General features: G+C 44.7%; 1 protein-coding gene across 7 annotated transcripts in view; it reads right to left on the bottom strand.

Annotated features, from left to right (window-relative positions):
• Nucleotides 1-21,193, bottom strand: part of LOC6534361 (RNA-binding protein Musashi homolog Rbp6) — a 178,170-nt gene that overhangs the window by 16,609 nt on the left and 140,368 nt on the right. For 5 of the 7 annotated variants that reach the window (XR_005560984.1, XM_039373518.1, XM_015195103.2 and 2 more), the window contains 3 exons: nucleotides 9,662-9,710; nucleotides 3,707-3,789; nucleotides 3,240-3,324 (listed from right to left, as the gene is read on the bottom strand). Coding sequence is in view for 6 of the 7 variants with exons in the window: in XM_039373518.1 (XP_039229452.1) it covers nucleotides 3,240-3,324; nucleotides 3,707-3,789; nucleotides 9,662-9,710 (217 nt within the window). In the remaining variant the exon portion in view is untranslated. Of the gene's footprint in view, nucleotide 1; nucleotides 3,325-3,706; nucleotides 3,790-9,661; nucleotides 9,711-21,193 lie in introns of those variants that run through there. The other 2 variants (XM_015195101.2, XM_039373516.1) reach the window with 1 other exon arrangement.

The raw sequence follows: 21,193 nt of genomic DNA, 5'->3' as shown, positions 1-21,193 counted from the left end.
GGAGTCGCATGGAAAACAAGAGAGAGCACAGAAGAGAAAGGCATAAAACAGATAATTACTGACACTCACACGATTATATCATAGCTAATGTGTTCAAACAAAAGAGTATCGAGATTATATCAGGACTAATTGTTATAGAGTGTAAATATGAGCGACTGCTTTACTATACGTAATCGTAATGTGTACTTAGAGTTCTAGTTAAGTGTGAGTGGCAACTAAGGAACTGCCGCTATATACTAGTTATATATATGTTTGTTTCGAGTTCTAAGTAATGTTTTGGAGACTGCACTCGCTTTTTGTTTCCAGTGCATAACTAGTGGGTGGAATAAATTCCGCGCCATCTCTGTTATTTTCTGCATTAACAGCCTTGATTTGAGCTATGTTTATATAGAGTTATATGTAGAGTTACATTTTTCGTTTACACAATTCTAAACACTTAATATATATGTACGCAGTTATGATCTAAGACATTTAGTATCTATGCTAGGATTATAAATTTGAATAATTTGGCTAAATATATATTTTGTAAATTCTTTAGCGGGGGCAATTCTAAGGCCTGCCGTTGTGCATTTCTACAAAAATGCTCCATATCTCCAGGCCATTGCCCCGCACCGCAACTAATTAATTAGGAAAACTTAGGAGAGAGATAATACAAATCTGAACTAAACACGGAAAACTATAAGTATGTGGGCTAGATAAACACTACAACTGAAGAGGAGAATATAGGAAGGTTGACAGCTATTAGATGTTAATTAAAAAATTTGCATTAATTTTGTTTTTGTTTCGGCCTGGAGTCACTTCCGTTGTGCATTCTGGCCACTTTCGCATCAATTTCTTGGCCATTTCTCCGCCCCTTTTGACCATCTGCATCACTTTCTCTGTCTCGTTCGTTCATCTTGGGCATCGAAGGACTCTGGTGACGGTACGCTTCCTGTTCATATATCATCCTTCCACTGTTGCAACTTACGCTAATGTTACACTGGATTTAACTAGAGTCGAATTTGAGTTTGATTCGGATTTGAATTTGAATTTGAGCGCTTAATGCGCTTATCGTAATGCAATAGATGTGTGTGTATGTGGTTATTTATGCATGTATAATAAATAGCTAGTTTCGAGTTTAGTCAAATATTAATGGCTATGGGCAAACAATATGTGTTTGTACGTAAGTACTCGAACTGAGAGACGGCGGGCAGTCGGGGGAGTTGGCCATCAGCTGTCTGAGCCGTAATTTGCCTGGGCCCTGTAATTGGCCCGAATGCATTGCGCATTGCACACAGCACACAGCACACTGCACATTGCACATTGCAGAGGGCACACTGCACACTGCACATCCATTATCCATGATCCATTTCGGAAAATTACACTCCGACAGCTGTCCGGCCGCTACGATTGCATCTGTCCAGTCCGGTCGCTCATCAATTTTTCAAAACTAAACTTCGTTACACACATCGCATTTCTAATACTCGAGCGGCCTTCTTCGGCTGGCTTACTTAATTTGTTATCCAACTTAATCGCTAGTTCGATACATTCGCTAGGTTCGAAACCGAAGCCGCTCTAGGTAAATATGCCTTTAAAGAGCTATTGATATGAGTTTACGTATAGGTTGTTAAATAATGTTTGATATACAAGAGAATCCGTTTTGAAACATAAATGAGTGTCATTCCTATGGAGCTGATGACTTTTTTGCTGTTTAATTTGAAACATGGTTCGCTTTCATTACAATCTTAAGTTCTAGAAAAGTCGGACAAGCCAGGTGTCTAAGACATATTACGATCGCCGTCTAAGGTCTAAGTGTATCGAGTGACTCGACAACATCTAAGCAGCTCTCTAGGACCTGCACTTAGCCTAGATATTAGTATGTATATGTACTTGTATATCTTAAGTAAGTCAAGTTCGCTTAAAGTCTAAGGAAAGAAAACGAATGCGCCGCTATTTGAGTAATTTAGTTAAATAACGCATACGCCGCGTGGCCTAAACGCAGCTTAGACAGTCACAAAATATAAGTTACGATATATATATAGTACATATGGAATAAGTAAGTACATGGCTAGTTGTAAGTTGTAAGTGGTAAGAAGTACACGTAATCCTAGGCCTAGCCGCTTAACATATTTTTTGGACATTGAGACGGAATGAGAGTCATATATATAGGTGTAGTCGAGTGTGTTCTGAGCGTGTCTAGTGGGTGTGTTTGTTTTCGGGATTGGGATTGCCAGTTATGACTATCTTCAGATAGTGGAAGTTTCAAAAAAGCTCTTAAGTAGCTGAATGAATAGGAATTAGCCTTGGAATACAGGCTGCTAAGCTTCAAGGTTCAATAGAACCATCAAGGTATTTTGTTATATGGCATAGCTAGAAAGCATTCACTGCTTAGAGGTCTCACTGTGGCCTGGGCGGTCAGATTCCGGGCAGCTGGTACAGTGAGGCCGCCGCTGCCGCCGCCGAATTGGCGCCCGCCCCAATCTCCATGCCGCCCTGCATGGCCAGCAGCTCGCTGAGCGGATAGTGGGCGGCGGCCAGGGCGGCATTCTGCCGCAACTGAGCCTGTTGCAGCTGGGCGGCGGCGGCAGCGGCGGGCGCATTGGCAGCCGCCGCTTGAAGGGCGCCCAAGGCGGTAGCTGGTGCACGCAGACCGCTGCTGACCGCCGCTGCTGCCAAGAGCCGCTTGTAGCCAACGACGGCAGCGGCGTCGGCGTAGAGGGAATTGGCCAGGGCGGCGTTGCTCTGGCCCGCTGCGAACTGCAGCAGAGAGGGCGTGGCGGGCGGAGCGGGATTGGCGAGCGGCAGCAGACCAGGTGCGGCGCCAGCGGCAGCGGCCACCACTTGGGCCAGGCTCTGCTGTTGCTGCTGCTGCTGCTGGGCGGCCACAACCTGTTGTTGCTGCTGCTGCTGCTGTTGCTGCTGGTGGTGTTGCTGCTGGGCGGCCACCACTGCCGCCGCCGAGAGGTGGGCGGGCAGGGGGTAGGGCGTGTAACGCAGCGAGCCTAGCAATTGGCTGTGGGAGTGGGTGTGCGGGTGGTGGGCGTGGCTGTGGGCGGGTGACTGTGGGTGTGTGTGGTGCAGCTGCTGGTGGTGCTGTTGCTGCTGCTGCTGATGTTGTTGCTGCTGCTGCTGCTGTTGCTGCTGGTGCTGCTGCAGCACGGACGCGGCAGCGGCTAAACTACTTGGCAGCAAGCCGGCGGCGGCGGCGGTCGTGGCCGCCGTCGAATGGGCGTGGCTGCTGCCCCAGACTACCAACTCACCGTATGCGGAACGCCCGGCAGCCCGCGTCTTGGCCAGATTGGCCGGCAGCATCACCTCCTTCGGCTGCGCCTTCTTGCACTCGACCTGAAAGGACATACAATCATTGTAAATCTAAATATAAACAAAATGTAGCTATTCATGTGAAGTAAAGACCGATTAAAGAGACTTGATTTTAAACAAGCTTCTTAAGAAAGGTTTTCATTACGTGACTTAAGCAAACTGAAGTCTGAAACTTAATCCATTTCCGAACACGCTTTAGAAAATATTCTTAAAAGAATACATTTTTGAAACCTCCAGCTATGTATATTATTTCACAGTTTGGCTGGCAGTTTCAGACTCAAGCATTTAAATAAAATTCGCAAATTAATGACCGATTTGGGGCAGTATTTTACCCCCTATGACCAAATATAAACTAAGAGTCGAGTGAGTGGATGGCTAAGCCTTCAGACCGCCACGCTTCACTTACCATTTTGTTGTTTATCTCGTGGAAATGAATTTCGCAAACTTTGTCTACCACATCTTCGCTTTGAAATGTAACGAAGCCAAAACCTGCAAGAGAAAAGAGCCAAAGTGAGTGAGTGAGTGAGAGTGGGCAAAAAAGTTTAAGGGCTGCAAAAATTGAACGAAATATGCTTTTGTGCGAGCGAGCGGCTAAATAATTTACTCAAGTGTCGAGACCGAGACAGAGGCACAGTGTTCACCCCTCACCCCTCACCCCTCACCCCTCACCCTTGCCCACTGTGCTCCCTTTGCCCCCTCGGCCCCCTTTGAACCCCTCGAAACCCCTAACCCCTGCCATTTCAGGATTGCTGTCCTCCGGCTGACCTCAATATGCATCCCCTGCAGGGCCTCAAGTGGCGGCTGGGCGAGTAATTCAAACACTGGCCGCTCCGAGTTTACATAATAAACTTTGGCCAGCGGACATAGCTCTCAGTTCCCAGCTCTCAGCTCACAGCCACGCCCCCTTTAGCCCGCCTCCCTGGCCCCTCGAGGAGCGCCTTGGGATCGGGGCATAATAACTTTGTCCTAATGGCCGGCCAGTGGAGCCATTTTTGATATCTTCCAATTGGAGGCTGACGGAGAACTTAAATTCCTGGAATGTCAAGTCATTCCGGGGGGTTTGGGGTTTGGGGCTTGGGGTTTCGGGTTTTTCTGGGGCCCGAATTGGTAAAGGATTTATTATGGCTTAATTAAATTTCTTGCATTTGTTGCCGCTGCAATTTGTGCTGGCAAAAGTTTAAGTTGCTAGAATTTCTATTCGGCAAGGAGCATTTTGCAGACTGGATTCGTTGATGGGGCTTCAACTGCATTGAGTTCATACTTTCTTACTATACATTTTTCTTCATCGCTTTAAACTGTGGGGTAAATATATGATTATAATTAGATTATCTTCCTTGAAATCGGTCTTTCCCAAACGAGGAAAGGAATTGAGCTGTTTTCAAGCCCTACCTTAAATCGGCCAGGAAGTGGCAATTGCTTAATTATAGTTTTTGAAACGGCAGCAACGTCGAATTACTCCCTGAATAAAAAGCAAGTAAGAAGCAACTTCCTATCAGATGGGGCTCTATGAAATTCCCCTTCAGGCTTTCGCCATTCTCTTGCGCAAGCTTTCTTCCCTCCGATTTCGCCACTTTGGCCTTATCGGGGCTTTTCAATTAGCGCAATTGTCTGAGATTTCACATGGCCGAAAAAGAAGGGCTCCCTTCCTCTGTGCAATTAGCAAGGCCAAGTGCAGACACCTGATGCCCCGGCGCCCGCATTTTGTTTGTGTACGTGTGTTTGGCTTGTCGTGCGGGCGATGGGTGGCATGGGCGGCATGGGGGGCGTGGCCTAGCTGGGCGTAACTGACAAATTAGTTGGAACAAGTAACAGTAAACACGCAGGCTTATTAGCGACATGTGCCGAGCTGAAGAAGCTCCGAGGTCCTTTTCCTCAAGACAACAACGTGCGGGCTTCATCCTTCGCCTCCTTAAGTGTGTTTGTATTTGTTTTAATTATATAAAATTAGCGCACGTTGCAGTGTTGCACGCCAGCTACACGGCGAAATAAAATGTTAAGCTTAATTTTAGTATCGAAGTTTCCGTATGCTATATGTAAGCTGTTTATCGTTTTTTTTTAGATAATACTAAAGACTTCTAAAGATTCTTACAGCAAGATTGGCGTTTCAAAACCTCGAAATATGTTTGCTAGTTTGGTTTTACAACTACAAAAACCAACACATCTATTATATCGTAATTTAAGAGCTTTTTTTCCATGTCTATTTGGTTTCTCGGGGGCTTCTATTCCGCTGCAACTTCATAAATCAGCCGTGGAACAAATGAAGCTGGCTAGTTTCGGTACGTTCCACGCTCCACGCTCCACACGTAACTCAATCAAAAATGTATCTGCTGGATACAAATGCGCCCGTGTTGCATCAGCCATGAAGCAATGCTCGTTGCCCAGTTAATTCCGTGGCTTGAGGCTTATGGCTCTGAGGTGAGTCTGAGTTCTCAGCTCGGCCGCCATTTTTACCTGTCGAAAATTTCCCGCAGGACGGAGCTGGAGCGATAGGAGCTGACGATGGTCTTGGCAACTGCAAAAATTGCACACTCATGCATGTTATTGCCAAGAAGCGGACACAGATATATGCTCTAGGCGAAGGGGGGCTTGAGGGTAGTAGGACTAGGACCCAAAGCCAGCTGCTGTTATGACTGCGCTGCGCCGGCTTGCCAAAAAGAAAAATTACAAAATTTTCAATTTTAATATTAGTGGCGGCTGGCGACGCCAACTGCCAGGCCGGCCCCCAAAAGTTGCCCGATCCTCCGCACCAGCAACACCACCCCTATACTCCTTCACTCCCACCACCCACTAGCCACCACCCACCAAAACCACCCAACCTCCCACAATGGACTGCTTAGGCGCACGTTGGGCATGTCCTTGGCTTGCCAAATGAAATTCATAGCATAGTTTCGGTCGCAGCTCGGCTGCGCTGAACTCTATATTTGTACAGGCGAGATTGCTTAAGGAGACCTTTAAAGATACTTTAAGGTTGTTCAGCTTGAATTCTGTAAATTAATTCGTTTTTCCTTGGGATTCCAATAAAAATTTGCCTATCTTTAAGCTTGGAAAAGCATATATTCATTGCAGCACTTTTAATAAGCTGCATAAGACATGACGAAGTCTCTCTTTTTTAGAAGTGGAAATCTTCAGCTTCATGCTTTCATTTGAATTTAATGAAAAATGTAACATTTGTGTATTGAAATCTAAGAGTTTCATGGTCCAAAAGTAGAGTACACCTCAGCGCATCTCCACTGTAATTGCAATTGCCCTCGCCCGCGCCGTTGTCATCCCAGTGGTTGTTATTGCTATTTGGGCCTGCCTATATTGTTTTATGGCATATTCATATATCGCTGCCTATAGCTTGTTATTTTTTATCCATATGAAACGGTTGTAGTTGTAGCTGTAGTTCTGGCTTGTGAGTTTCGGTGCAAGTGTGAGAGTTCTGGGCCACCACGTTAGAATGTCTGTCTATTTGTCTATTTGTCTATTTGTCTATCTGTCTATATGTCCGCTCTTGTGTGTGTGTGTGTCGCTGGGCTGCACACATGATTTATGAATGAGTAACAAACTTGCTGCCGTGTAGCCGGAGCAACCAACGACGTCTTTTCCACTTTTCTTTCCTTTTTTCTACTTTTTTTTTCGTTGCCCCTTCTTTATTATAGTTGGCGAGTGTGTATGTGAGTGTGTTTGTGTGTACGTGGCAATTGCCACATACAAATACAGACATATATAGGGAGCTCTCGGATCGGATCGATAAAATGCAATTACAGGCATATCGCAAGTGCCAGTAGGCAACGGACTCCGACTCCTCATGGCAATAAGGTCGTACATCGTACATCGTACATCGTCCGACTGTACAAAAAGTCGCCATCGATGTCCTCGTCCTGCCACCCATCCTCCGACTCCTGGCCCATTCTCCTGGCTCGTGGCAATGAAGGCTCCTGCTACAACTAATACCCTTTGATTAACGACACACATTTTCTATTGACTTGCCCGCTGGTCGCCTGTGAAGTTGGGCAGTTGGCTTTTACCGCTCGCTACCAACGGCCAACGGCCAACAGCCAACGGCCAACAGCAGCAACGACAATAAAATCCTGCATATTTCATCCTGCGATCGATGCACGCAATTGTAATTTGCAAGGCTGACATATTCCGGCCAAAATGAATTGCTCGGCCAATGAGTCGTGGTCGTGTCACCGGCTAAACTGTCCAACCAATGCATTTTTAATTGGAAAATTGGCAAATCACAAAGTCGCGAAAGTAGGTGATTCGTGGAAATTCGCTCAAGTAGTTTCCCATGGTCTTTATGGTTTCTTGGTCAATGGGCTGAAGTTAATTGGGCTTTCGATTCCTAGCGCTTATGTCCTTGAATTGATTATTGCCAATAAATGAATCATGCCCAATTATATTAATGTGTCCATGAAGTCAAAATATCTACTTATTCATTTACTTTACTTGTTCATAAAGAACATTTTTCATAGTATCCATAACTTTTTAAAAGTGCTTCACTAGCAGGGTGCTTACTTTACGTCTACTACTTTCATTAAAAAATCTCTATTTAATATTATTTTGAATCTTTAAATTCACAACTAGTAAGGAGGAGATACGGTACTGTAAATTGGACTATTATAAAGAGGTGACTTGTTACTTATTTTATATTACTCATTATTGCCGCCTGGTCTCCGAGTGCCTAAATCTTTGATGCGATGACTCGGCGGCCTTCGCATTATTTGTAAAATGGCTCATATTTGTTTTTATTGGCTGCCGACGCGGCTGCTCGGCCATTTTTAAGCCTTCGCTTTTTTATGTATGTATGACTGCATCATCGTGCAGTTTCAGCGTACTCCAGCGTCCAATTAAGCGAAATGTTCTGTGGGCCCACGGCTCTATCACCGCGGCCCCTGCCGCCATGCCACGCCCCCACCCGGGTGCACCCTCTCGACGCCCACTCTTTTTTGCGCTTATCTGCGGTGCGGCGCACAGAAGTATGCTACAATTTTTTATGGGCCGCGCACAAGCAAAAATCATGTTTTCTTATTCCCGTGTGCGTAATTTGAAGGGCGCAAAAGTTAACAATGTCCGGTGGTTGGCGGTGAGGGGGTGGGTGGCAGGATTGGATGGTTAGAGGGGGCAAGTAGCGAAATGATTGTGCACCAACAACTATTGATGCATGCGGCTGCTCGTATCCGTGTGAGCTAATTACTTTTGAGCAGTGGCAAGGACCTCTGTGCAGCTGGATGTGGATGTGGATGTGGATGTGGAATGCGAATGCGGTGGGCTCAGTGTGTGTTTTTGGTTTGTGCAAAATTGGGCACATCAATCTTAATGCGCCGTGTCTCAGGTTGTAGCCCGATTCCCGATAGGACTCCTCTCTCCTGCCAGAGGGACATGTCAATGGGATTGGAGACCCAGTCGCAATGCGAAATTCGGGGCGTCATTTAAAACTTTAATAGGCAAAACTGACAACGACAAGGCTACGAAGGACACAACAGGACCCAAAATGGACAGGCACTGCGGGAAAAGCCACAAAAATATGTTACAGCAAAATATCCACTCAAGGATTTACATGATTAAAACAATTAAGACCACAGAAAAGGGCTTGTTAACTGCATATTTCTTTTGAGTTTGCTTAAAGTTGTATTTCTTATAATAAAATATGTTACGTTCACATTAAGTTCATCAAGTTATTTCCACGTTTAGCAGTTGTTTTGACTCAGAAGTACCAAAGAGGGTTAAATAAATTTGTTCCGGTTTCGGGGACTGATCTGTAATGACGCACGACTTTTCTGACAGTGCAGGGCAAGCCGGACATTCTGACAGGCGCTCGGAATCCGGACGGACAGCTGGACAAACGCAATGGACGCAGTCGTGCGCTACAAGTTCGTGTAGCGGATGTACACTGGAGATTTAAGCCTTCTGCCGGCCAGCGCACCTCAGCTGCTGACCTCGCTCGCCTGCACCGCCCACTTGCCACCTATCTATGTATGAGCCACCCAGCAACTACCACCCACTGCCACCCACTCGGCAACAACCATCCACTGGCGTAAGAGGATGGCCCGTCTCTTATGGCCCTTATATCCGGTTGCATTGGCAGGTAATCTTTTCGGGTCCTTCTACATCCTGTAGCCCGTCCATTTTAATGCCCCGACAACGTTTTAAAACTGTATTAGCCCTTTGCTTATGAGCATCCTGCCATGCATGATACATTGACATTGTGTAAGTGAGGCAGGCTATTCGAGTGTTTGAGTGTTTGAGTGTTCTGTGCATTTGCTAAGCTCCGCACTTCCGGCTCGTTACGGCACGGAAATGGGCCGCAAATGTTTTGCGGCATTGTTGCGCTCCGCCAGCGAAAGCGATATGGATAGCGATAAGAAGGACTCACCTCTGTGCCGATTGGTCTGCTTATCGAACATCAACATTGCATCCTCGATCTGAAAAGAGTGAAATAAAAGGTGTGGACTCGTTAGACAAGTTGAAAATATAGCAGATTGATTTATTTGCTAAAATGTTTTTGTACTATTAGTCTGTGTGGAATTTCAAATTTATTGTTCGCTCCGCAAACGTTGAAAGTTGTATAGGTATGTTGGTAAGTACGAGAACACAAACATTTTTATAAGACTCCCTTTTGCAATGCTAAGATCTGGCCATTTTTCATTTGCCAGCCAGTTTGCCGCGACTTTGCTGCACTTGTTCGCTTCTTTGTTTCAGTTGGTGCATAAGCATTCGAAGTTGCCTCCTCGGTGCGGGCAACTCAATTAATGGCCTGAATAAATGTTCGCAGCAGACAAAACTGCTGCTAATTGCAAAGTGAGTGCGCACAATGGCCAACACACACACACACATACACAGAGTATGTATGAGAGTACTGACCCAACCCCGAACGCCCACCGCTTTGGAGGGGGCGCAAAACTTTTACCCATTATGGCGCAAAAGAACTTATAATGATAGTTGACTGTCAAACCAGCGCACTAACTAACTAACTAACTGCGCTGACTTTCCACTGGCTGACTGGCTCATTACAGACCCGCTAAATGGACACGAGGGAATGATGAACTGCCCAAGTGACTAACCGACTAACTGACTGACTGTCTGATTGACTGATTGACCGACTGTCATTTGATATTTTAATTGAGACAGCCAATGAATGCAGCGAATGTGCTGCTAAATTGGCCATCACAATCAGATTGCGGCTCAATTGCATTGGTCAACGGGAATTGTGCTGTTGTTAAATTGAGGCATTAATGATAGATGGCAGATATCAAATGAATTTTGAATTCAGACAACAGCATGAGATATTTATATTCATAATATATTATTGGGCCTTAATTAAGGTACTTATTGATACTGCCTAATTGGAATTTGTCTAATATGCTTGGTGCTTTTGGCTGCTTGTGTCCAAAGCTAAAACCAATGACTAAATAGATTCTCAGTTAACATAGCAGACTAGATTGCCAATCACCCGTACATCTGGTCCTTTAGAAATGTTCGCATTCTTCACTTGTCACCGTAAATTTACCAAAGTCTCTCCAATTAGCATATGTAAGAAGTATTATTCTGAATATATTAAAGGTTATGGCGGCAGTCAAGCTAGTAGTCTAGTAGTGGAAGTGAACATTTTACAGAGATTTGAATGTGATCGGGTTGGAACTCCCACCTCCATACTGCCACAAAACCGATGTCTTGGTGAGGCGCCTCGTTTGCTTTGACTTCTTTGAATCCTTGGGACCGAACTCAAGGGCCAGGACGTCTCGTGCGCCACTCAATATTATAATGTGACAACTTTGCCATCGTCTCGCTGCTCACTGCTCGCTCGCCCAACTGCTAATTGCACACTTCTTGTCAAAGTTGCGATGCGGCCTTTAATGAGCTGCAAGCTGACCTCGGATGCCACCGACCGACCTACCCTCGTCTTGGCCAATCTTCTCCTGCCTGACTGCCTGCTTATGGGCCATTGATTAAGCTTAATCAATGCGCTTAAGGCAACTCGCAACTCCTGTGCACTGTAATTAAAATGCAGCCGCGATGCCAGCGAAGGCGGCCTTATAAAAATTAATTAAGCTTGCGCCGCAGTTTTCCGCCCACCACCCACCGCCCACCGCTGGAAAACTCTGCAGCTTCTGAGGCTGCACGGGAAAAAAGCGAGTTTTCATTGGATCCGAGTGCTTTGAATTCAATTTATTAACTTCCATGAAAACGGCTTTTATCGCAATTCAGTTTTGAATTAAAAGTTGATCAACACCAAGCGGCATAAAAAACTTTCTGAAATTTAATCACAGTGCTAAGATGATTTCCAGTTGATAAGTGAACTAGTAAGTTCAGATATTTTTGAGGAGTTCGTATAATGATATTCTTTTCCTACTCAGACTAAGCTTTGCATTAATATAAAATTTATATTTTACTTAAAATACCTACTGTCTAATAGTTGGGATAATATATTTATACTTTCTATAATACTTAACTTCACAAATTTTAAATGGTTGAATATGCAATGTAAAATCTTATAGGATTATGATTTCTGATTCCAATAACACATTCTTGTAACCGCGTTTTTCCGCGCAGTGTAGCTGTTGTTCGCGCCTCGCAATTCGCAGCTCTTCAAGTGCAGCCGCCGATGCAACCAGCTACAACATTGTTTTTCAATTAACAATCAACAACAATGCCGCAACACAATACAAACGAACGGCGAAGGTTACACGCGCCAAATGACACAAAAATTGCCAGCTCAGGTGCTGCAAGGATAAGGGGCGGTGTGCCACAGGACTGCAGGACTGCGGATGGGGGCGTGGCAGGCACGGCAGGGCAGGGCAGGCGGGGCAGCACAATTGCAATTGTTGTTGTTAATTAAGCGGGCAAAACTGGAAAAGCGAACACTGCGCTCGAATTGCGGCCTGTTGTTAATGTCCGCCCATCGATTGCCAAATGGCCAAATGGCAAAATGGCAAAATGGCCCCTCTGCCCCACCGATAGCTGTCATAATTACACTGCCCCTGGATCGGTGGCCAGCTCATTATGCCACCCATTTTCCGATTTCCCCGGTTTCCTCGATTTTTCCACTCCCATTGCTCATCGGGCAACCGCAAACTTTAATTCTATTAGCAAACGTTAAATGAACAGCAACAAAAGGTGGGCGGCACTCGATATGTATGTATGTAAATGAGTTACACTTGCCGCTGAAATAATAGCAAATCTCTAGATTTTGTTAAAAAAATAGAAGATAATACAATATACAAAGTATTTGCTTTATAAGAATCGTATTGTATGCTCTACGTTCTATTGGAATTGAGAAATTTTAAGTTCTTGTACTAGGCTTTATTGATGATGTGTTTAAAATCGACCCTAGGGTGCCGAGATAATGGACTAACTTTAGCAATTAACTGAAGCCAAAAGTGCTATTATCTTGGCCGCAAATGTATGTAAATGTGTGTGCCACTAACAAGCAGGCGCGCGTAATTTTATTTAAATCTGAATTCATTAATTCGTCATAATCCCCAATCATTGCGCCGCCTGCCATCGCGGAGAACTTCAAAAAGCCATCAACGACAGACGTTGCTGCTGTACCGCCACTTCACTCCATTCCACACTCCACCTACCCCTTCCCCCTTGAAGCTCAACCGCCCACCGCCCACCACCCATCGAACCGCCCAAAAGCCGGGCCATTCATTTGGCTCATTTTGTGTACAAAAATGCTGCGCTCAGTGGAAACGGCGACGCTTCATTATCGTAATCGTTATATAAAACAGCGGGCAGACTACTGAAACTCAGACGATGACTACAGTGTCAGACATCTGTATATGTACGCGCCTGTATGTATGTAGGTATGTATGTATTTTATGCGTTCTGTGGCACATTATGTGCTTACAGTGAGTCCTAGACGAGGCGACTGCCGTTGACATTAATGAATGTGGCCGACAAAGAGTGCTGCGGGTGATTTTTATTTGAGTTCCCGCCCCACGAGAATTAGGCAGTGACCAGGCGAAACCAAATAAAAATATATAAGCAGGCTGGAAACGGGAAAAGGTTAAAGTCATATTTCCACAGTTAGCGGAAACCATTATCTTCGCAGTTGGTTAGACAATACACATTTAATCAAGAGTCTGCAATATTCTTATTTCTTTCGAGCGGTGAAGATGTATTGTTTTAATTTAAAGCTGTAACGTAAAGAATAAAGAAATAATGCTTGATTAGATTTGAATGGCACCAAAAAAGCCATGCTTAACCAGGTTGCTTTCTTGAAATGTAGCTTAAAGTTTATAGTTCAGTTGGTGGGAGCGAAAAGTGCATAATGATTTGGGCTTCTTCCGAAAGTTGCAGCCAAGAAGCGAAGGACTTGCGGTTATGCGAACAATCGTGTTTGTTAGCGATTTCGTGGAGAACGCTCCACTTTGTCGGAATCCGGGAATGCACATTCTACGAGTATAGACACCCGTATATTAATGCCGGAACGGATGGATGAAGCTCTGCCCGGCCACTCGTTAAATCGTCAGCAATTCCCACCCTTCTGCGTCCGTCTGCGAACCGCTTTATCCTGCCTTTGGACGCCTTTGGTTTTGTTTCAAAGTCCCCGAAGTTCTAACTGGATAATTTGCAGTAATTCATCTTGCTGGCGGTTTTCTCGATTCTCCGTCGGACTTTTTTCCTTGGACTCGGATTCGGATTCATACCCGCTCCGTTTTTTGGGTTTCCCGCTTTTGTATGCCTGCTTGATTGCGACAATTTATACGGCGTCGGGCTTGTCAGGATTTGGTTTTTGGTGGCTGTAACCGCCACAGCCTGGGAAATTGAAATGAAAAAGGACGATTCCCGACTCAGGACAGCCGACGCTCTTCAAAAATGCCAGAATGAATGGCAAGGGAGCCGCACACTCCTTCGCTTTAAAGCTGCAACTGAATAGTCATACATCTAATGATAGTCTGTCCGCTGCACTCGGCAGTTACTTATTTTTCGTTTGTGCCACAGCGAAAAAAGCCCCAGCAGATATGCTCGTAGTTGGGGGCGAGTTGTGGAAAAAGTGAACTTTTCCCGAGCTGGACGTGTGCGATGCTATGCGATGTGATGCTGGGAGTATCCCGGGGGTGGGACATCTTTCAAAAAACTTTCGCCGGGCGACAGCAAAAAAACAGCATCGAGTTCTTATGTACAATCCCCACCGATGTACTTGTGTGTGTGAGAGTGTGTGTGGGTATGTGTAAGCACATGACTGCGTGCGGTTGAAATATAGATAAACTTTTTTAAGCTCGTATTTATTACATATTTGGCTGTAAGTAGAATTTAAGTTGCTTTTTGCTACCGACACACGCTGCGTATGAGTAATGCCCAACACCAAACCACTCAATTCCTTTGCTGCTAACACACACACTATGTGCACACAGCTGCGGTAAAAGTTATAGAACTGGATAGTAACTAGCAAAACGGAGAGTTGTCTTTTACATATTATTATCTTTGGTTCGCTAAAATGCTTTAAATCTCGTTTGAACGGAATAAATTACTGCAAACAGCACAAATTAAACCAAATAAGTCACTGCCCAATTTCAAAAATATACCGATTTAATTAACAATGCGACATGTTGTCTTTGGGGCAAACGCTATCATTTCAACCGCAACTGTGTCACACATACTCGTACAGCCTTGCGTTCGAACGATCTGTTTGTGGTAAACTTGCAATCAAAAACGCATCAATCGAAGCGATTGAGAGACAAAGGAGGGCGGAACGAGGCGGCGGGGACTGGAATGGTCGAGTGGCACATTAATGAGCCGCACTCGTGCGAGTCGGGCCCAGGATATATATTTCAATTAAAAAAGGATTCCATTTATAATCCGCAACTTGATTTGTTATGCCAAAGCAGCAGCAACGAGAGTGTGGCAAAACCGAAACCGAAACAGAAACAGAAACCAAACCCCAACATTAGCTGCACGACTGGAACGCAAGTATGAATATTAAATTGCTGTGTAGAGAGTTGTGAAATCGGAGGGCGAGATGGGGCGAAAGATATAGATACAGAAACAGCTGCAGATACGTGGATGCAGATAGAGGGAATGGCAAATGGCGAATGATGAAAAGCGGGTTTGCATAGCTGCTGCCTCGGGCTTAGTAGATCAACTATTAATGGAAAAAGGCAAATGAAATGGCTCAAAACCCAATGGCACGCACTATGACACCAGCTTACACTCGAGAAGGTCAGCACAAAGGTCGGGGCAGAGCACAAAAGAGTTAAGATTTACATAAACCCTCCTTTGTTAGCCGGCTCCCATATAATTTGATTGGATTGACCTGCTATCTAATATTTCCCACATCATTACATCACAGCTCGGTGAGTGTTTTAAGCATTTCCAAATTAGTTTCGTGCCCGGGATTATCCCACTTATCAATTTGCTGGACAAGCAAAGTTTGCTTTTGCCTGGCCATGCCGAAAGATAAACTTGCATTTTAAGCGACGTCAATCTCCATTATAACCCTAATGAAAGCAGTTCTCGCACACAGACACAGTTTTCTTTTCGGCCACAGACACAGACACAGCCACAGCCACAGCTTGTCATCACTTTTAATAAGCTGGCCGCAAAAACTTTGTCACTTTTTTTACTTTGCCTCCGAGTTCTTGAGCTCGGCGCTCTTCGTGTGAGCTACTAAAATTTAATTAATATCGATTTCGGATTTGAAAAGGTTCGCCAGCTCGACCCAAAGGCGCACACACACATTTTGCCATTTTGCGGCAGGCCAAACAACTTGAGCGGGTTATACACAAAAAAGGCAGCAGCAACAAAAAAATATATAAAAAAAAAAATGAAATCAAAAGGAAGATGGCGGGTTAAGGGGGTCTATTGGGGCCATACAAAGATGTTACAGCTTAGGCAAGAACTTGCACTGAAGAACTTTTAATCTTTGCGAGCATAAGTAAGATATATGTACTCCTACAACCTCCTCTTATATATGTGCGTGTTTGTATATGTGAGTGTGTGTGTGTGCCATTCCAAGAATGGAAGCAGCTGCTCAATATTTTTGCAGAGACTTGCGAGTGGGATTGAGATTTCTAATGGGATTGGTTTTCTCAGCGAGAGGGTAGTTCACTCCCAGGGACCTTTCTTTCTTTCTATTCCAATCTGGCTTTTTTGGGCAGCAGTTAAAGTTGCTCCACGGCCATATAAAACAACTTGCAGAACAATTTTCGTTAATTAAAATATTTTCAATGTGTAGTTATATGCTTTTCTGGCTACTGAGTGCTGGTTTCTGTTCTGGCTCCTGTGTTCTGGGTTCTGGCTTCTGGGTTCTGGGTCCTTGGGAAGGTTCTGATGCTCCCTTTGCTCCTGGCTGGCTGGCTGGCCCGTCATCGCTGCTAAGGATGCTCGAATTACAAAGCAAATTATAATTTCATGAAAGTTAAACGAGCAACTCTCCACCGCTACTGCTGCTGCCTTGCTGTTCCCGAACCTGCTCCTTCCGTGGGTCACTGAGCTGCTGGCTGGCGGCGGGGGGAGTGGCGGAGGGTAAGTGGAGTAGGTGGGCTAAATGGGGAAAGTGGGGAGCCTTGGCCACCCACTGCGCTCTCGAGTGCAAAGGTGGCCTGGTCGGCGAGCTGCGCCCGAGATTGGGAATTAAACATGCTGCCGGGGAGCGAGCAATGCAAAATACATAAGAATAAAAAGTGAATTGGGCAGGCTGGGAAAATAGGGAAAAATATCCAGTGCCAGCGCCCAGCGGAAGCCAAGAGCCAAGAGCCGGCAACAATAAAAAGCTTCTCTCTTATATTTTTTCAGTATGTGCAAGTGCGAATTTATGTCTTCAATTATTCAACGCCTCATTTGTATGCCCCGCTTCCTCTCTCTCTCTCTCTCTCTCTCTCTCTCTCGCTTTCCCAGTCCCCCTCTCTCTTTCACTCTTACCCATTTGGACTGTTTGTGTGTGTGTGTGCGGGCGGCATGCTAAAATGGCAGCGTGCATTTCCGTTTCCGGCCAGTGCATTGCATATGGCTGCACATGTGCCATGTCTTCTTCCTCCTTCCTCCTATCCCCCTCTGCCAATTGAAATTTCAACTGGCGCAAAAGTAATTCAATTCAACGCCGAAATGCTGGACCCGAAAAAGCCAAGGATCCAGCCGGTCGTTATATAACTTTCGGGGGACTTTCGAGGCTGGGATCTCTGGTCTTCGGGGCGGAATCCACTTCGAGAGCCCGACGACAGCGGCAAGAACAAAGCATTTAAGAAGTTATTGTCATAAATGTTTGAGTTTGTTTGTTGTCGGCAGCACCCCCTGCCACGCCCCCTTCCCCCATATGACTCCACCCATGGGCGGAGAGACACAACTTTTATTTAGCCATGTTGAATGCCACCGCCGGCAATTTGCAATTCTAATGTAATTTTTTCGCGAATCATAAGTTAGAGCCGCAATTCGGGTGAGGGGATTCACTTGAAAATGTTCCACGGCTTAAGCCCTGACCAATTGTAAAGTTGCCCAAATTTGGGAGAGGGCGGCGCCTTTCCTTTGCCTTTGGCTTTTCCTCGTTAGTTACGCGGCACAAATCGATCAGAGTGCAAACAAAAACGAAGAAAAACAAAGGCAACGAAAACCAGAGAAAACCAGAGAAAACCAGCGAAAATATGTTAATTTTGCTTCATGTTTATTGCCGAACGATGACGAAGAAAATTAATACAAAACCGGTTGGGGGAATTTCGATTGTCTAAATAAACGACAACTGAATGCTCTTTATAACGCAAGCTCAAAGCACTTTCTATACTTCGAGATCCTTGGCGGTTGGGAAATCTTAAAATCATCCAATCAGAGAGCAAACATCAATGAATACAAAATCAGAGAAGCAAAGCAATTAAGTTCAGAATGCCGTGAAATGCATAAACAAAATCTCTGCTGATTTTGAGGGACTTTCATTTAGCGTGTTGTGCCGCAGCGTAAGGATTCGCTGAAGCCCTGCCATAATTACCAGCTTATGAGGAAAAAAGGGATTGCAAGGATACAGAAGGCAGCGAGCGGGAAGGACAAATAAATGCGAACTCAAACAATGCCAACGCATTTACATTTGCATTATTTAGCATTTAAGCGTCACGCGTTGCGTAAACAAATTGTGCAAACAACAACAAGAAAAGGCAACACGAGCGCGAGTAATTCATTAAACAATTTGTTTTTTATATTCGGGATCGAATCAGTTTTTTTGCCCATTTTCGTGGGCGGATTTTTTGGCTGAGGACGAGCTTAGCTGAAGTGAAGCTGCAACTGAGACCGGGGATTTAGTTGGTCAGTTTTTAAAGCCACACACTCGAAGGGTTCGGTGCTCGTCGTGTATATCCTTTTTATACACACCAATGCACTTATTGGTTTACTTGTTTACATGGCAAGCTGCTCGTTTTCACACTCTTTCTTATTTGCTTTAACATTTTCGCATGCATATGCAAGCAGCCAGGACGAATTCGAGGACGAGGACGAGCATGAGGACGTGGCGGAGGACCTGGTCCTGGACCCAAGAGTGCAGCAGCAGCTTGTTGTTGCTCGTTGTCCTGCGGTGGCATTCTGTGCATGTATGGCATCTGTGCATATGTGTGTGTGCGTGTGGGAGTCCGCTTTAAGTGCGCCTGTATGCGTGGCAGTTGTTTGCAATGTTTTTACATCGAATGTTGATTGTACAAAACCACTGAACAAGAAAAATTAATTATACAAAAACGTCACCGCCAAACAGCTACCGAAACTGTTGACCCAATGGTGCTGGCGGGGGCGACGGAAGGGGAAGGCATACACCAGAAAAAAGTTGCAAAACATATTCGCAATATTTAATATCTTTAATTTACCTTCAAGCTTGTAAGTACCTTAAAACAGGGAGAATTGAGCAAGACTGTAATTTTTTATTGCTTATAATATGTACCTTATTAAAAGAAAGTTATATAGATAGAAATATAATTTTTCCGAACTTTTAAAATATGTTGTTGCAAATTGTCAGACTCTTTTAACAGTAAATTCAGGTATATCCTTTAATATATTGTTCCCCATCATGTTTGTTTAATTACATCTCACAACAATTGGTTTTTTAGTGCAGCACATGCAGGAGCTATTTTAGTAAACTTTAAATGGCAGAACCCTTTTCGCCAAGTGTAGAGAAAACCTTTGTTTTGATGCAATTTTCGTTTTGCGGCTCCAGATAAAACGAATTTATGCCTAACCAGGAGACAGCCAGACATGCACACAGCTCCGTCCACAGCCCACACATATATTTCATTATATTTATTTATTATTTAACGTATTTCGCATTAGGCAGGCGGCACAGGGCATTGTCCATTTGCCGGCCAGCAACCGCAATGTTTGAAACGAGTGTAATAAATCAGACCCAACTGGCAGGCGGACCAGGAGAAGAAGAGTTTAGAAGTGCAGCTGCTGCTACTGCTGCTTCTGCCGCTTTAGAATCAATTTATGCAAACGCCTCGCAATCAAATAATCCCTACGAATCGGTCGAAACAGCTTTTAAGCAAATGCCAAATCCTGTAGCATACTTTTAAGCGCTCGCTTTATGTGAGGGAGAGCCTGGTGGGTGGCTGGGCGTTTGGGTGTTTGGGTGGCCTGTGGGTGGTTGCGGGTGGATTTGGCATTGGCAAGTCAAAGACGTCGAATGCCGCGGGCTCTGTACGTGTTCAAGTGTGAAGCTGGCAGTGCCACGCCCCCGCAAAACGCCCCCAAATCGACGCTTACACTTATATTATGTACGAGCATTTCTTTTTGTATAGCTGCTTTTTTCGCTATTTTTGTTTTGCACGGAAACTGCGTTTTTGCATTTTTTTATGGCATTGCATTTAGATGTTGTACTTGCGTTTTTGTGTGTCGCTGGGCGAGTCTGCGTGCGTGTGTGTGGAGCTTTTGTTGCGGTGGTGCAGTGCAATTTTCTCAACCCAAAGCCTCCCCTTTTGTGTGTGAATCAAGCAAGTTTTTATTTCAAGCAGCCAGCGGAAGTGTGGCCCTTGTTGTTGCTCAGCTAAGAAGTGGAAACAGCTAAAGAACGGGTTTGGGTGGAAAACTGAAGGAAAATCCTGGCAAAAATGGGGTGGCAAACGGTAGCCGCATTCACAGTCGCAGTTGCAGTTGAAGTTGGCTTCTGTGCAACATTGTGGCACATGGCAAACTGATGACAACGACAATAACTGTAATGAAACCGAGATAAGCTCTGGCCACCCAGAGAATCCCAGGGAACTTGCGGTCCCGACCCAATGACGATGCTGCGGGGCTCCACTGTACCATCACACCGAAACCGCTGGACCTCCGCTGACACAAGCAAATCGCATGCTCATTTGTTGTGCCATTGTTGCTGGTCGTCGGGGCAAATTGTTGGAAATAGAGTTTTATGCCGGACCAGAGGCGATTATCGCGGTCACGGATTACAGAGTGCAAGGAGCATTATAAATGGAGCTTAGGGTTAGCTTACGCAGCGGGCAAAATGGATCCTCATTTCAGAGGAGGAAAGCTTGCTATTTTAAATTGCAAACAACGTTTAGTTACTTAAATCGGGCTTAAATTAGAGGAGAGAATTTTGTCATTGTAAAATTACATATCAACAAAGAATATTGCAACTTAACTTTGCTAATTCTGCCACAATTCTTGTAAAATACATTTTAAGTAAGAAAAATGTAAAATAAACATTTGGTATACAATTGATATGTCTAAAGTACATTGTTAGACACTTAGGTACATTTTTAAAGGACTATGTACTGATTGTTGTTTTTATAAATAATTTAGGCGCCATTAATGGCGTTCAAAAAACATTATCATCTTAAATCCACAACGATAAGTATTCCAACTTGAATGGCTAGACAATGATTGATAGACTTTCCCATGATCTCGAAAAGTGTCTAATTTAATATTTAAATTGGTTTCTTAAGATTCAGTCATGCAAATCGATTAAACTCTACTCCCACTCCGCTGGTCTGTCAAT

Source organism: Drosophila yakuba, chromosome 3L (genome assembly GCF_016746365.2).
Source record: "Drosophila yakuba strain Tai18E2 chromosome 3L, Prin_Dyak_Tai18E2_2.1, whole genome shotgun sequence".
NCBI lineage: Eukaryota > Metazoa > Arthropoda > Insecta > Diptera > Drosophilidae > Drosophila > Drosophila yakuba.
This window is presented reverse-complemented; position numbering and strand designations above follow the sequence as displayed.